At 39.6% G+C, this 15,864-nt stretch overlaps 1 protein-coding gene across 1 annotated transcript in view; it reads right to left on the bottom strand.

Annotated features, from left to right (window-relative positions):
* Positions 1 to 1,867: 1,867 nt before the first annotated feature.
* Positions 1,868 to 15,864, bottom strand: part of GMNC (geminin coiled-coil domain containing) — a 33,297-nt gene continuing 19,300 nt past the window's right edge. Inside the window, exons 2-5 of the mRNA XM_032406264.1 lie at positions 7,322 to 7,496; positions 5,551 to 5,639; positions 4,068 to 4,184; positions 1,868 to 2,488 (exon numbers count right to left, since the gene is read on the bottom strand). Coding sequence (XP_032262155.1) covers positions 1,868 to 2,488; positions 4,068 to 4,184; positions 5,551 to 5,639; positions 7,322 to 7,496 — 1,002 coding nt within the window. The remainder of the gene's footprint in view (positions 2,489 to 4,067; positions 4,185 to 5,550; positions 5,640 to 7,321; positions 7,497 to 15,864) is intronic.

The following is a 15,864-nucleotide window of genomic DNA, read 5'->3' as shown; positions in this document are numbered from 1 at the left end:
AAAATAGAATGTGTTCTATCTCTTCCTAAGTCATGAAAATACTCTGGAGAGTAATATTAGTTAATATCTTAGATTCTCCTTCATGGATTATAAAGAAAACTAGGTGGTAAGGAAACTTTCTAAACAGATTACTTGCTCACAATCACCAAAATAAAGAAAAACCAAATAGCAAAAACAACAAAAGTCATGTCTTGGTTACAAAGAATCCCAAAGGGCACACACTCGTGTTTTCAGGCACTGATGGTACAACATGACTTACCGAGAGGTGGAAAACAGAAAAACAGGAAAGAAGTTCAACATGGTGGATTTTATCGCTAACTGAAGTTTTCTCCAAAAAAACAGAGGTGCATATCTTTGACATGTAAATTATTCCACGAAAGATATGGAGCTTGAGGAGAACTAACAGGAGCACTAAGAATATATTTTTTTTATTTAGAAAGAGAGAAATCTTTGATGTCAACATTTTCATTAAATTTATGCACCCTTATTTAAAAATTAATGTCTCTATTTGTTAGATGCAAGTTACTCTCACATAGTTAGACTGAATTAACCTACAACATGGGCTCATGCCAGGAAAAGAATACTGTGATCAGACAATGGTTTCTTGTGTCAACTACAAATGGCTCACGTTTAAAAAAATTGTATGTCAATCTCACCCAGTATACCTATAGTGTCTATCAAAACTAAAGAGAAGAGTGAGCTGGGATGGCAGTGTTGGAGTAAAGTTGACGGACCCAGCCTCAGTTTATAGAATGTTAGTGATGATCTCATCCAGCTTCTGTATTCTGCAGCCAGGAAAACTGAATCTTCACACTTGGGAAGTGGGTTTCTCAAGGTCACAGCAAAAAAGTGGCTCTAAGTCTCATGAGGATGGCCACAAGGTCTAGCTTTCTCACATTTATTTTATCACCACCCCACCCCATAGCACAGCCCTGGGTGCATGGTAGGTGTTGTACAAGTATTTTGCATGGGCCAATGAATGAAAAAAATGATGAGATGAATAAGTGAATGAATGAGGGAGACAATGGCAGAGCCGGGCTAGACTACACTTGCGGTACCAGAAGCTTGACAGCATCTGGGCAATTCGGATGGTGACTTGTTGTTACCAAACGTCCCTCAACATGTTCTAGTTTGAGTCATGTTGGCTAAAGAGGCAATGCCGAGTGCCTGCAGAAGCTGATATACCGTGGTGCCTTTTGAAGTCCTCTTAATTCTCTTTCATCTTTTAATTTATCAGTAGTATTTCTTATTCAGTAGAGTTACAGCTCTTTGAAGAGGCTCTTTGTCAACTCCACCACAGGACACTTACCTGCTCACATCTATATACTATGTCTTTGGGAATGATGATGGCCAGAGACCCTTGCTTCTACCTCACCCCCACAATCTGAACACTCAATAACAGGCACCTGGAGCAATAATAGTGTTCACTCTAAAGGCAGTTTTCAGAAATGAAGAGGAGCAGGGCAGGATAAAAGTGCGAGGGTGGAGGCTGTGAACATTTAAACTGCTTGATGAAAGGAGAAAAGCTGTTAAGACTTGCTATAATTAGAACCGTAGATGTAGGCCTCAAAGGAATATTCAGGCAATCAGAAAATACCTTTTCAGGTACAGGGTGAAGGGAGGAAGTCAACAGCAGGTGTTGGTGTGTAAACAAGTAAAATTTAGGTGAAAGAAGAGTAGGCATGTTTCATTATGGATTCTTGGAAGCTGTTCTCTGCAGGTTTAAGTGGGTAATTGAGAGTGACATTTAAAGTGGTAGGAGACAGTCGGGGCAAAAGCTTCCATGTTCCAAAAAGTCAGGTTCAAGTGCAAGAGAGGTTCGTTGTAAACAGAGTTTATGGCAGCCTTTTGTGATAGAAGGGGGTCACTAAGACTGCTTAGGGACCCAGGTAAACTTCCAGCCTCCCTCCTCATCTCGACAAACAAAGGCTTGTCCCTGGTGGAAAGAATGAGTTTTCACATTACAGTGAGGGCTTAGGGATGTGGAAAAGGCCATCTCTGTTTTATTGGGTGACACATCAGAAGTATAGTAAGGAGGAGTTTGCAGCCCTCCTGGCGGATTTGAAAGTTGAGAAAGGAAGTGAAAATCTTCCCTGTGCCTGGCAGTGCTATGTGACCGGGTTGCTCGGTCATCTCCATAGTCAATTGGCAGATCCTCCCTGGGGACATTTTCATAATCAACTGCATCATCCAGAAATGGGGGAAATGTGCTGGCAATTCTTCTGGGATGAGAGGAGTGGGCACTGTAGTTAGCTGATGAAGTGTCATCGATGGTGTTGAGGTCTTTTAACCCAAGTGTTTGAAGAACCCAGGGGTCCACAGGGGGCCCAGGCTGTTCTTCACAGTTAGCAAATTCACGAGAGAGGTTTCTCTTGGCATTTTTGTGATGGGGGATCTCAGGAGGAAAATATCTTTGCTCTTTGGGTTTCCTCTTTCCCTTTCTGAATTGTCCACATGCTTTGGAAAACTCATCTGATGACAGCAATTTCTAAGGAAGTAGTATTTGAAAATATACAGTCAGATAGTCAACCAAGATCATTTTCTTTACTGTTGTCTAATTAAAACTCCTTCATATATTTATTAGTCACCTTAATTCCTTAGAAAATGTGATTAAAATTCTATTCTCTCTCTCTCTCACACACACACACACACACACACACACACACACACACATATGTAAAAGTAATTGGATTGGTTTCTATTTCTAAATTAAAATCTATAATGACAAGTAACTACCTGGAAACCACAATTCATGTTATTTACGAATCATTTAAAAACATTGAAAGAAATAATGTCTTTAAATTTTCAATTCAGGGAACTAATTATTTTTATAATAATGACAATAATAGCAACTATCATGTATTGAACACTGACTACATGCATAGTAATCTCATTTTATTAAATCCACTTTAGTGGATATGCCTCAGGCATATATAGTGGCACTATGTGACTTATTGAGGATCATGCAGCCTAGATTAAATCTAAGTCATCTGAATCTAGACAGAGCAACTGATTGAAACAATGACACTGCTTCTTCTTATTTTGTTAACTTTCATAGCACTCTCATGTGATATGTATTATTCCACATCTTGAACAATTGGGGAAAAGAGAAAAAAACCTGCCTAATCAATATCATTTACTAATTTAATACATGTCCTTTTTTATAAAATGGTGGCTGGAGTTAGGAGCCCAAGCTAATAACTGTGAAATGTGCTCCTTTTCTTAACAAAGCTGACTGGATTGTAACTGAATTGTAAAGGAATCAGATATGGTACCCTTTTTTTCTCTGAACTGTTAGTTCCAGTGAAAATGGTAAGATGCATCATCAATTTAAATTAAATAATATCAAATAATGCAGCTTGTCTAGCGGCAAGGTAAAGATTGATGACAGAAGCAATAATGATAACAGAATGGCAAAAAGAAAACAAAAATACAAAACCCAAAAGAAAGGAAGAAGAATAGAAAGAGATTGTGGACAAGCTATTTGTCCTTGAGTTAGAAATAGTCCATTTTAAAAGTATAAGAAAAAACGTTCACTAAAAGATAATGTAATTGGCAATATATAATTGTCAGGGAAGAGATCTGGGCTCCAGTCCTTTTCATAACATTTTAGAGCTGGAGAGATTCTTAAAGGATCTTTTAGCCCCTGCATTTACAGATGAAGGTAAGTGAAGCTAAGTGACAGAGAGATTTACCAAAAGTCAAGCAGATAATTAAAAGAACAGAGTGTCTTTCAGATCTGATTCCCACTCCAGTGGTCCATCCATTTAACTCTGTCTTTTGATTAACCTCTGCTGTCTTAGCAATTCCCTGGACTGTCTTTTGATTCTTAAGCAACTCTTTTTGTAATAAATGGCTAAAATATGCAGTCTAGATACTTCCAAGAAATGATACATAAAAATTCTTGAGGAAGTGCCATATTTCTTTCAGAAAAATCCATCTAGCCTATGAATGCCTTTGAAGCCATGCTGTTCAATACACCTCCTACACTTAATCAAGCAGTTTTACCCAAATGGTCTCTGTTCTCAGATCACTGCTTTGCTCTTATAAAGGGGATAGTTACATACCTTGGCCTTTTCCTCAAGACATTTAACCAAAGCAGAATTCAGGTATTGTCTGAGATGATTATTCTCTTCATGTAACCTAGCAAGTTCTTCTTCCTTCTGCACCAGAGTATCTTGGAGCTGCAAAAAAGCATACAATGGTGAAGGCTCCTTTACTATATTGACTTTGTAACCTTATAATAATGCCACTGATCCTTAACCTGCTTAAACTTGATTATTATTCTATTTATGAACCAAACCTCAGGGGGCCCTTGTCCTCTAAGGCCTAAATTCAATCTACACCCACCTACCACCCCATTGTTCATTTTTGTGCTCTGAAATTTTTATTCACTGCAAAGTATTTGAAGAGATTATATGACTTTTAAGATTGTAACCACAAGGGAATCGGGAAGGTCTGTAGGAAAATGAGCTGCGTGCAACTGTTTAAATATAGAAAAAGGTGTTTAGAAAGATTTCACTGGACTCCTTCCTTGCACGTTAAGAAAAGAAGAAAAACAAGGGGGAGGGGTTGGCTTCCCTCATCTTCAGATTGATCTGTTTGTATATCCACTAGATTAAATTACTCTGTCAGGAACAACAACAAATAAAACATGGAAAATGAAGCAGTCTTTGCAAAACTTTATAATCATCCTCCCTTCTCCAAGTGATGAGCTATGTTTATGGATTAAAAATACAATCACATTCAGTATATCATTTGGTCTTTCCAACAGCCCTCTGAGGAAGGCAGCATAAATCTTTCAGTGTCATAGGTAAGGTAAAAGAGGATTCAAGAGGTCATATAACTACAATGTATGAAGTCAGGGCCTGACTGTAGGTCCTCCTAGAGGGTTTTGGATATTGTTGTTGACTCTGTTGTTGTTTCTCCCTGTGAAACTGATCACCTATCTTCACGTCCATCCCTCTGGACATATATCCACTTTGGTTCTAAGCTGAAAGTCAACATATGAATTTAACAAGGGAAAAGAAGGAAGGTGACATTAAGGGACGACGTTAAGAATAAACTGCATGGGAACTGAAATAAGTCAGACTGAGAATGACAAATGCCATATGATTTCATTCATATGTGGAATCTAATAAACAAAACAAATGAATAAGCAAACAAAAAGCAGAATCGGACCTATAACTATAGAGAACAAACTGATGGCTGCCAGAGGGTAGAAGGTAGGAGGATGGGCAAAACGGGTGAGGAGGAGAGGGAGGTACAGCCTTCTAGTTATGGAGTGAATAAGTCACGGGAATAAAAGGTAGCATAGGGGATACCGTTAACGATACTGTCGTCATGTTGTATGGTGACAGATGGTAGCCACACTTGCGATGAGTATAATGTATAGAGAAGTTGAATCACTATGTTATACACCTGAAACTAACTCAAAAAAAAAAAAAAAAGAAATTAAACAGAAAATAAAACTAAAAAGAAGAAAAGAAGAAGAATAGACTACATAGAGCACGTCAGTCCAGTCTCAGGGTTCTGATGATCTACACATACCTGCTTGTTTCTGTAGAGCTGGGAGGAAAGCTGAGCCTCTTCCCACGAACATGAGTTAGGAATAGGGAAACCGGAGTCACTGGGTGATTCTTTGTGAAAATACCAAATGGATAATTGAGAAAATACACTTGCAGTTTTTGTGTAATACAGGGCTCACTGAAGGATTTCAGACAGTTTAATAGATTCAATTACCTTTCTAAAAATAGCTATTGCCTCTACACAAGAAACAACATATTTAAAGCCTTTCAGAAGGGATAAGCATGCTACGAAAGACAAATACTTACAGACTTTATGCCAAAATGGCTGAAGGGGTGAATATTTAGGAGCTAAGAGGTCACATTTCTTCCTTACATATAAATTCCCACTGGCTAAGTTTACAAAAACCATCCTATCTGCACTATGAATTCACTCAAATATTTATTGATCCTTCCCCCACTCGGCATAACATTGCAATTCCACTATGTTTTGCAAGTTTCTATCTTATTTTCTAAGGTTTAGTGCTTGTAGTGTTTAGCTCTAGAATCAAATGCTATTCTTGATGCTACCGTTTTTTCCCCAGATGAAAATCTCTGCCTGTTTGCTTGCCAGTTAAAACTGATGGAGTGTATTCAGAATTATAAGTGGTAGCACTTCCTACTTTAAAATAATTTGGACCTTGCTTCTCTGAAGACCTTGATGAAAATCTCAAAACTGTACCCTGAACTCATGTATTTCAAATGTCATCATTTGTATGTCTTTCATGCTTTTGTAGAGTTTTTTTCTTCCATATTTGATAGCAAACTATAACTATGAATAAAAACTATGCATGGGCATGCTATATTGGTTTACTTTTATTTTATTTTCCTCATCTAGTACAGTCTGCCTCTTGCCCATCTCTACTGAAACTGACATATTACTGAAATATTTTTGACTAAATTAGAATGATGAGTAAGGAGACAGAAATCAAATTTTATGCAGTTTGGTTTCATATTCCTGGGCATTCTGTCTTCTCTGTTGTTTGTGGTAGAAAGCTGAAATTGAACAACTCCCTTCCGGACATATAAGTGTGTTTCAATATTTTGGGGCTTTTTGTTTGTTTTTCCTCAAATTCACACATACACAAAATAATGTGGTAGAACCAGGAATACAGATAGATACTTAATTCTGAAGTGCCTACCAGTTTTTCTAGAAACCAGAGTGTTAATATATAAATTCCTTTAATATTTATAAATACTATTTACTCAGCCTCAGGTGATAATTAATACATAATTTTCCATCACAGGGTTATCTCTCCCTCCAAAGTTGAAGTCTTCTTTGGGCAAAAAGGAATAATTTTTTTTCTACTTATAGGACATTGTTCATGGGACTTCCTTAGGAAATAAAAGAGTAAGTTAGTGGTTTTCCTTGCTTCTCTCTTATACCCAGGGAAACTTTCCTGAATTCCAAAAGAAATGCTCCAACTGGTATCTTGACTCCAAAAGCATCTCATAGTATTGTTTATAAAACTTTGACCCAACCCAAAATCCTTCAGTGGGTTGGAAGTCTCCAGGAACTGTTAAGTGTGGGGAGAAATACATATTGTCCAGTGGACAAGGGGGTGATTCCCATTTTCACTATCTGGCAAGTATAGAAAAGCAGGTTATTTAGGTTGTAAAATGCAGGAGTCTTTGGGCTTTCTTCAACTTCCCATAGAATCTCTTCTTCTACAGGGTTCTAGGCCATGATGCTTTGCAACTATGGATGCTGGAAAAGGGCTTCAGACCTACCAGGAAAGCAGAAGAGCAGAACTTACCCTGTGCCTGTGGTGCTTGTTGGGGCTCTTTGTTGTCCAGGAGACCAGCAGCCCAGAAAGAGACCCAAGTCTCCGTGGAAACGTCAACACTAGATTCTGACGTTGTAGTGGAATACGGGCAATTATAGCTCTGGCCTCCTACAAAGTACTGGTCTTGGCAAGGCAGAACAGTGTTCTGTGAAAGTCAGTATGAGGGATTGGGGCGGGGGTGGGGAGGGTCCCAGGAGATGGGGTGATTGGGATTTGGAGCGGAATAAGGATGGGAGAAAGGGGCACAAATTACATGCAATGAATCAAAAACAGTACAGGTGTTAAGCATAGATTCCAGATTAATTCAAGTGGTCAAAATACATAATTACTAAAAGGGAATCAGCATCTTGGTTTACCCAGTACCTTCCCTAGGACCTCCCAGCAAAGAACAGGCTAGTATTGGATGGACCAAATTTGTAAATATCCAAGAGTATTTTCTGTTGCCATGACTGAGTCATCTAACAGGCTATCCAGGATCTAAGTAAAAGGAATTCTACTTACTGATTGAAAGATGTAAGAACTATTTAGCTCTTTCTAGCAAATACCTTAATTATATTTCTAATAACCTTGAAAGACAAAGAGCCCAGAATGCTAAGGCTGAAATGGACTGAACATGACATATAAGGAAATCTCCTTATTTTAGCTTCTTAGTTTCTCAATTATAAACTTGCCCCATTCCTTCCTTCCTCCTTCCTCTGGCTTTAAATGCTGCTGGATCCTACAGTGGTCCAAATGGTTTGATATGGATGTATAGACATATAGATATATTCCAGAGATAACTAAATACATTTTGCTCCTAACCCCAAGCACAGTCACATATAGTCACTCCAAGTAAACATATCATCAAAGCTGAAATATGTTAGTCAGCCGAGATAGCAGGCTCTAGGTCTCTCCAGCACTAGGTCTCTATGCCCTTCCAAAGTTATCTTGCCACTACTAACTGCCTGGCATGTATTCTCCACTGTGTTCTGAGCCAGTGAACACCCTCCTGCCCCCGACTCCTTAAACTTCAAACACACACTCTTTCCAAATGTCCAAGCAGGGGCAGGTATGCAGCCTTCCTGGGTTAATTTGTACAACAGCCCATTCTTAATTATTTGTCAATGTTTAATCAGGTAAAAAGCCATTCATTTCAGCAGAGCCCAGCTTTGGACAAACTCTTTTTGACCACTACAAGTCCTTTGTTGACTTGAGGACTTTCTTGGGCATAATATAAACAGAGAGAAAATAAATAATAATAAGAGAGAGACACAGAGAAAAGTTAATTAAGTCACAATTTGTTAATATTCCCAGTAAGTTTTGAAAAAAATCCAGTCTTGAAGCAAGTCCAGCTTGGGCAGTGCAGACCAAAGAAATTCAGCCCAAAGTTTATCAAGGACTATTTTCTTTTATTCTAAAAGCATGTTCATAGGCTCTTTCCCTGAGGTTATTATTGAAATCAAATCTGAACTATTATGCAATTGACACCTGAGAAGAAAACAAATCTCAAATACCCTTAGACTAACTCAAATCCAAGTGTTTGCAAATATGCACATAATCTAGAGAAAACAGGTGGAAAGAAAAGTGAGTGCAAGTATAGAGGGAAAGAAAGTTGAGAGAAAGTACAGAGAGTAGAAATAACACAGCGGGTGAAAGGATGAGAGATGGGGAATGGGGGGGGGGAGGGAGGGAGAGGGGGAGGGGGAGAGAGAGAGAGAGAGAGAGAAGATAGGGGAGAAGCAAAAGCAGCTGGGGCAGCAGAGAAGGCCCTTTTAATGGGCAGGTAGTAGAGAAATCTTGCATCCAAGGCGGAAGAAATTATAAATGCAAAGCTTACTAGCTCTCAGAGCCCCCAGGTTTCCCCAGCGCATTACCTAAACGCCGGCTCCTCACTTACCATCTTGCAGTGGAAGAAGGCGCTGCAGAAACTGAGCCCTCAATTTTTCGGAAAGCCAGTGGGAGCTTTAAATGGGACTGAGGGGAGGAGCTAGGAGAGGCGAGTTCTAATCTGCGGGAGCTCCCAGTGACGCCGGGGACTCCCGGCGAGCGCCGCCTTCTGATTTGGTGCGAGGCTGTCAAACTGGTGACGTGGGTCAGGAGACCTGAAGCCAAAGTCACTGGCACTCACGGCGACCGCCGCGCGGGGACCTTGAGACCTGCCGCGGCGCTCAGCGTCCCGGTGCGCTGCGCGGCTTCGAAACCCGCGCGGCGCCCGCTCGCTGCCTGCTCTCTGCCCGCGGTCTGCGGGGAGTTGGGGTGGGAGGGGACCGCGCGGCCGGCCCGACGGGGCGAACCCGGCTCCCCGGGCAGGGCGGGGCGGACTAGTCGGTCCTGCCCGCCAGGGCGTTCGGGTCGGAGAAAGCCTAAAGCAGGGTCTCAGGGATCAGAGCAGCACTTGGGGTGCAGATGCAGCAGCCCCCAGACTTAATACTGTTCCTGTGTATTTCCTGGCCACGTGATCAATACCAAATTACTGAATGACGTTGTGAATTGATTGGCTTTTTTCCTACTATTTGATTGATCTAATTTTCCTCAACTCCTGAAGTGGGTGTGAAATGTGAAGATGATCTGTATCCATTCTAGAATGAAAGTTTCGGGGGAAGAGCCGTTCCTATCCATTTTGTTCAATGTTGTCTCCAAAGTGCCTGGAACTATTCCTAACCTGTCATAGGTGTTCAGTAAAGAATTAATTAAGCTACAAATTTAAGAACCTAAAGTCTCTGTGTCTGTGTTGGTCCTATCTTCACAACTACGATTATATAGAATAAGTTATTACAATTAAGAAAAATACTTCTCAAAGTATTTGGTTCGCCCCCCATCTTTTCTCTTGCATTTTATTCTCACGATTCCTATGATGTTATAATCCACAGGAGAAAAAAGAGTAATATCATTTTTAAAACCATCCATCTACTACTAATAGCCAACTCTTATTTCAACTGGCAATAACCTAGGGGGCCGGTGCTCTTATTGTCCCTGTTTCAGTGGATGATGAATGAAGCACTGAAGTTAAGAAACATGACCGATGATTACACAATTAGCAAGTAGCAGACTCTGGATTTGAACCTCTGGCTCCAGCATCCTTGCTCTTAACTATCATAATTCTATTTTATTTTTTCTCACTGCACATTATAGCAATTCCTGTAATGGGCACTTTTACGGATTGAGTAATATTATCTCAGGATCTGTAGGTTGAATCTCCAACCCTGAATGTGACTGTATTTGGAGATAGGGGCTCTAAAGAGAGAATCAAGGTTAAGAGATCATAAGGGTGATGCCCTAATCTAGTAAGACTGGTGCTTGTAAGAAGAGAAAGAGACCCAGGGAAGATGATGTACCCAGAAAAAAGGCCATGTAAGAACACAGCCAGAAGGTGTCCATTTGCCTCAAGGAGAAAGGCCTCAGGAGAAACTGATAACCCCACTGACACCTTGGTCTTAGACTTCCAGCCTCCGGAAATGTGAGAAAATGTTGTTTAACCCATCTCATCTGTGGTTCTGGAAGCCCTAGCAAACTAATCCAGGCATCGTGTAGGGATTGAGAAAACTTCAGAATCTGGCTTTCATAGTCCTCTTTCTAAACCAGTTTGACCTTCATTCATTTTGCACTGGATTGTACTCAGCATCCAAAAAACTTAGCAATGGCTGACACGGCAAATGCTCCTGAAGTGTTCTGTGTCTGACATTAAGGAAGGAATAGAAGAGGAAGAGGAGGAAGACACCAGACTTGATCGATACCCTTTCTCCTGTTCACACTGCTTGTTCACAAGCATTTTTAAGTGAATAATACCAGCTTTGAGGATCACTGCCTGCAGGACTCATGGGTCTTACACGGGGTTACACGACATGACGCATTTCAATGAGTGACTAAATGCGGGTGGCACAAGGGGTGGGGATACCCTGGCAATATGACCCTGAGATGATGGGGGAAACAGATAAAAACCCGTTTAGGTTATGAGAATTGATGATCTTGTTGATGGCAAAGAAAATCCTAATCATTTTTTTGATGAGAGCCAGGGGAAGAAAAAGGAGAATTGAGTTGTTTTGTTTTTGGAAACTCATAAATTGGATATGTGAACCTCTGGAAGACACGATTTCTTGACTCTAAAAATGACACAAAGTGGGCAATTGAGCAAACATGACATGAAACAAAAGGGTGTAGGCTTTGGGTCCAAATATACCGGCGGTCTGTTCTACTCTCTGAGCCTGAAACACCTGGGGCTATATTATCATGGTCTCTAAATTCTCAGCTCCTATGGTAAATTAAGGAAGAATTATGTATCTGAGAAGCTTATTAAAAAGCTGACCACTAATGCGTGAAAACTCCAAATTCACTGCCTAAATCACAAATAGCAGCCCATATTGTTATGTGTAGAAGATTCTCTGAACGTATATGCTGCTGTGTCTTGCCTGCTAAAAATAACTGAAAATAAAAGCTACATTTATTAAACAGATTTTTTGAGAGCTAAACATATTTTTTAAAAGTCTTTGATGGATTTTAGCACAGAGACATTTCAGAAATCATTAGCTACTTTAGCTTAGTGGGAGTGGGAGTGTATATGGTGTAAGGGGATCCCTAAAGTTAAACCGTGAAAAGCTATTGATAATTGAACATAAGTCACAAGATAAAGCTTACCTGAAATCATAAACCGATGGAAAATTTTCCAAATCCTTAAGATCTGATTTAAGCGTATCTTTTTATTTAAGATCTACTCCTTGGGTGGGGGGGGGAGGCGTCTGGGTGGTTTAGTCGCAGGAGCACCACCTCAGGCTCCCTGTTCAGCAGGGAGCCTGCTTCTCCCTTTCCTTCTGCCCCTCCCCCCCACTCTGTTTCAGTGGATGATGAATGAAGCACTGAAGTTAAGAAACATGACCGATGATTACACAATTAGCAAGTAGCAGACTCTGGATTTGAACCTCTGGCTCCAGCATCCTTGCTCTTAACTATCATAATTCTATTTTATTTTTTTCTCACTGCACATTATAGCAATTCCTGTAATGGGCACTTTTACGGATTGAGTAATATTATCCCCCCCGCTCTCTCTCTCTCTCAATAAAATAAAATTTTATTTTATTTTTTTAAAAGATTTTATTTATTTATTTGAGAGAGAGAATGAGAGAGAGAGAGAGAGAGAGCACATGAGAGGGGGGAGGGTCAGAGGGAGAAGCAGACTCCCTGCTGAGCCGGGAGCCCAATGCGGGACTAGATCCTGGGACTCCAGGATCATGACCTGAGCTGAAGGCAGTCGCTTAACCAACTGAGCCACCCAGATGCCCTAAATAAATAAAATTTTAAAACAAAAGATGTACTGCTTGGGTATAAGCCTTATTTTTTTTGTTTATTTGAAGGTTTTTTTTTTTTTTTTTTCTTCAATGAGTCAAGTAAGCAATAATGTGAAATCCTTTGGCCATTTTTTATTCACGTTTCTGAAAGAAAGAGGTGCAACTTCTTTGGTGATTATTTTTTCTTCTATAAACAATAAGATCAGTAAAAACTGTCTTTTGTATTGTGGCTGAAGAGATGGTGTTAAAAGGGAGGTAGCTAATAACAGCCCAATTGTTGAATTGGGGTACTACCTCCTGCCAGGGCAAAGAAATAATAAAATAGAAGGTAATTTGACCTGCACACAAACCAAGTCTGCAGACAGGAAAGGGTAGTGTGTGATCAGTGGTGGACCAAGGAAATAAACAGATTGGCATATGGAATGTTCTTTTATTTCACCCCTGGAGGACACTTTATTTGATTACCTCATTAGTGAATTCAGTAGCATATATAATAAAAGAACAATATAGAAATTCTCTTTACAAACATGGCCTTTCCCTATAGCTTCAACAGCTGAATCTCCAGGCAATAAAAAAGATTGTATTTCTGCTTTCACATGTCAGGAAAGAAAAGCAGAACCCTTAGAGAAAATTCAGTTCAGTAGATGATTTACACTGGGAGACTTACCCCTTGCATATTTTATTTTAGCAAGTCTGGAGAACCATGACATGTTTAGCTCATTGAGGCATAGTTTTGAGTTTTACCCTTCCAGAATCATGTGTGGAAATCAATCATGCTGGTTTGAGCAGAGTCTTGCCTACTAGCTACCAGCACAGGCAGCAGAGCTTCTAGTAACCATGCACATACGATAACATGCCATGGTAAATCTGTTTCTACATGAACAAAGGTATTTATACAAAAGAAAGTCAACGGTTAATTCTGGCAACAGAAAAGGAACAAAATAGGTTGGAGAAAATTATATCAGGTTATTAGCCAGAAAAGAGAAAGGCCTTGAACAAATTAAAGAGTGAAATATTTAATTAGGGCCTGACTAGATTTGTGTAGTTTAGAGCTAAGTGTGTGTGTGTGGGGGGGGGGGCGGGGCAAGGAGATAAAAATTTATGATACTACTTTCTGGATGTTCCAGCCAGAATTTATTTCAATAGCTTTATAACCAGTTTTAACCCTTTATTTATTGACTCATTAAGTGATTGCTTAATTTTTCAGTTGTATTTGGTTGTATTATGTTAAGGCAGATCATACACTATAATAATATTCACAGATTTGAAGATTCTCAAGTCTAAGGGTAGATTTTTCAAATATTAACTATCTATGTCATATTTGAGGGATAACTAGCAAAAGGATAAAGATCTGTATTCATTGTACAAAGTGAAGCAGGCCTTTCCTGCACTCTGTAGCATTGTTTTCTGGCTTTTCCAATAAAATGACACTTGAAAATAATATTTGTGGGCATGCTGGAATAAATAATTGAGGTTTATCCTGACAGGCTTGGGGGTTTCCATTTCTTCTAGATGCTGTCAGGCCACCCTGAGGACGGGGCACCAATATCTCCCAGGGCTTTAACTCATCATGCCTTGGTGCACTAGGAGGGAAACTCTGCTCTGTGATAACCTGTCTGGCCAAACTGGAATAAAATTATCTCAACACCAGTATAAAAATACATACAAAACAATGAAATTAAATTTACATTACTACAAAGGTTAGAGATGTGGAATCCCAAACAAACAAACAAAAAACCAAATACAACTCTATTCCTCAATTACTCCAACCACATTAGAAAAAATGAAAATAATGACTTATTATAATTACTATACATCAGAGATATGTTCATCTGGCTGTGATTTGAAACATAAGGAATTTCTGGTGCTCCTGGGTGACTCAGTCAGTTGAGCCTCCAACTCTTGGTTTGGGCTCAGGTCATGATCTCGGGTCTAGATCAGCCTGGAGTCTCCTTGAAGTTCTCTTTCCTTTTGCCGCCCTCTCTATGCTCCCGCTGTCTCTCTCTCTCTCTCTCTCTTTTTCTCTCTCAATCAAAGAAATAAATCCTCAAAAAAAAGGAATTTATGCTCGTTACACTAGTATTTTCATAAACTAGGCTTCAGAGCCTTTATTGATCCTGAAATCCCTCTTAAGGATTTTTGATCTAGTGATTGGTAGATGAATTGCTGATGAGGCATTAAAAACCAGAAAGGTGAATTGGCAGTGACTATGGCATCCAATTTTATCCTGAAGATAATAGAAATAAGGACATCACTGCCTGGTTTCTTCAAAAAGCTTAGTTCAGAGTGTAATAGCAAAACAGGACAGCTGGGACTGGATTCCTTCTAGCCCTAGAATTATCAGAGAATCTGCAATATTGTGACATCTTTCATGAACAGAAGACAAAGAAATATACTTACATACAAAATGTTAAGCTATAGTGAATTTAAAGTTCCATATTTTTGAAATCCATAATCTACAAAATGTTAACTGGTTTCTTATTAACCCAATAATTTGTGACAAAAATCACCTTACTTGTAGTCAAATCAAAGAAACTTGAAGTTTGTAATAATGAAATTTGGTTGTTTCTAGCCAAACTCTGTTTTGCACATTTCTTTTTCACAAAATGAAAGCATAATGCCAACCTCTAGTCAGTGGAAGCATTTATACATTCAAAAAACAATCTGAGAAAGAGGAACCCTCCTACACTATTGGTAGGAATGCAAGCTGGTGCAGCCACTCTGGAAAACAGTATGGAGGTTCCTCAAAAAGTTGAAAATAGAGCTACCATATGACCCAGCAATTGCACTACTGAGTATTTACCCCAAAGATACAAATGTAGTGATCCAAAGGGGTACGTGCACCCCATGCACCCCATGCACCCCGATGCAGCAATGTCTAAAATAGCCAAACTATGGAAAGAGCCAAGATGTCCATCAACTGATGAATGGATAAAGAAGATGTGGTATATATAGACAATGGAATATTATGCAGCTATCAAAAAAACAAATTCTTGCCATTTGCAACGACGTGGATGGAACTGGATGGTATTATGCTAAGTGAAATAAGTCAAACAGAGAAAGACATGTATTATATGATCTCACTGATATGAGGAATTCTTAATCTCAGGAAACAAACTGAGGGTTGCTGGAGTGGTGGGGGGTGGGAGGGATGGGGTGGCTGGGTGATAGATATTGGGGAGGGTATATGCTATGATGAGCACTGTGAATTGTGTAAGACTGATGAATCACAGACCTGTACCTCTGAAACAAATA

This window comes from Phoca vitulina, unplaced genomic scaffold (assembly GCF_004348235.1).
Source record: "Phoca vitulina isolate PV1807 unplaced genomic scaffold, GSC_HSeal_1.0 scaffold8, whole genome shotgun sequence".
Classification (NCBI taxonomy): Eukaryota; Metazoa; Chordata; class Mammalia; order Carnivora; family Phocidae; genus Phoca; species Phoca vitulina.
This window is presented reverse-complemented; position numbering and strand designations above follow the sequence as displayed.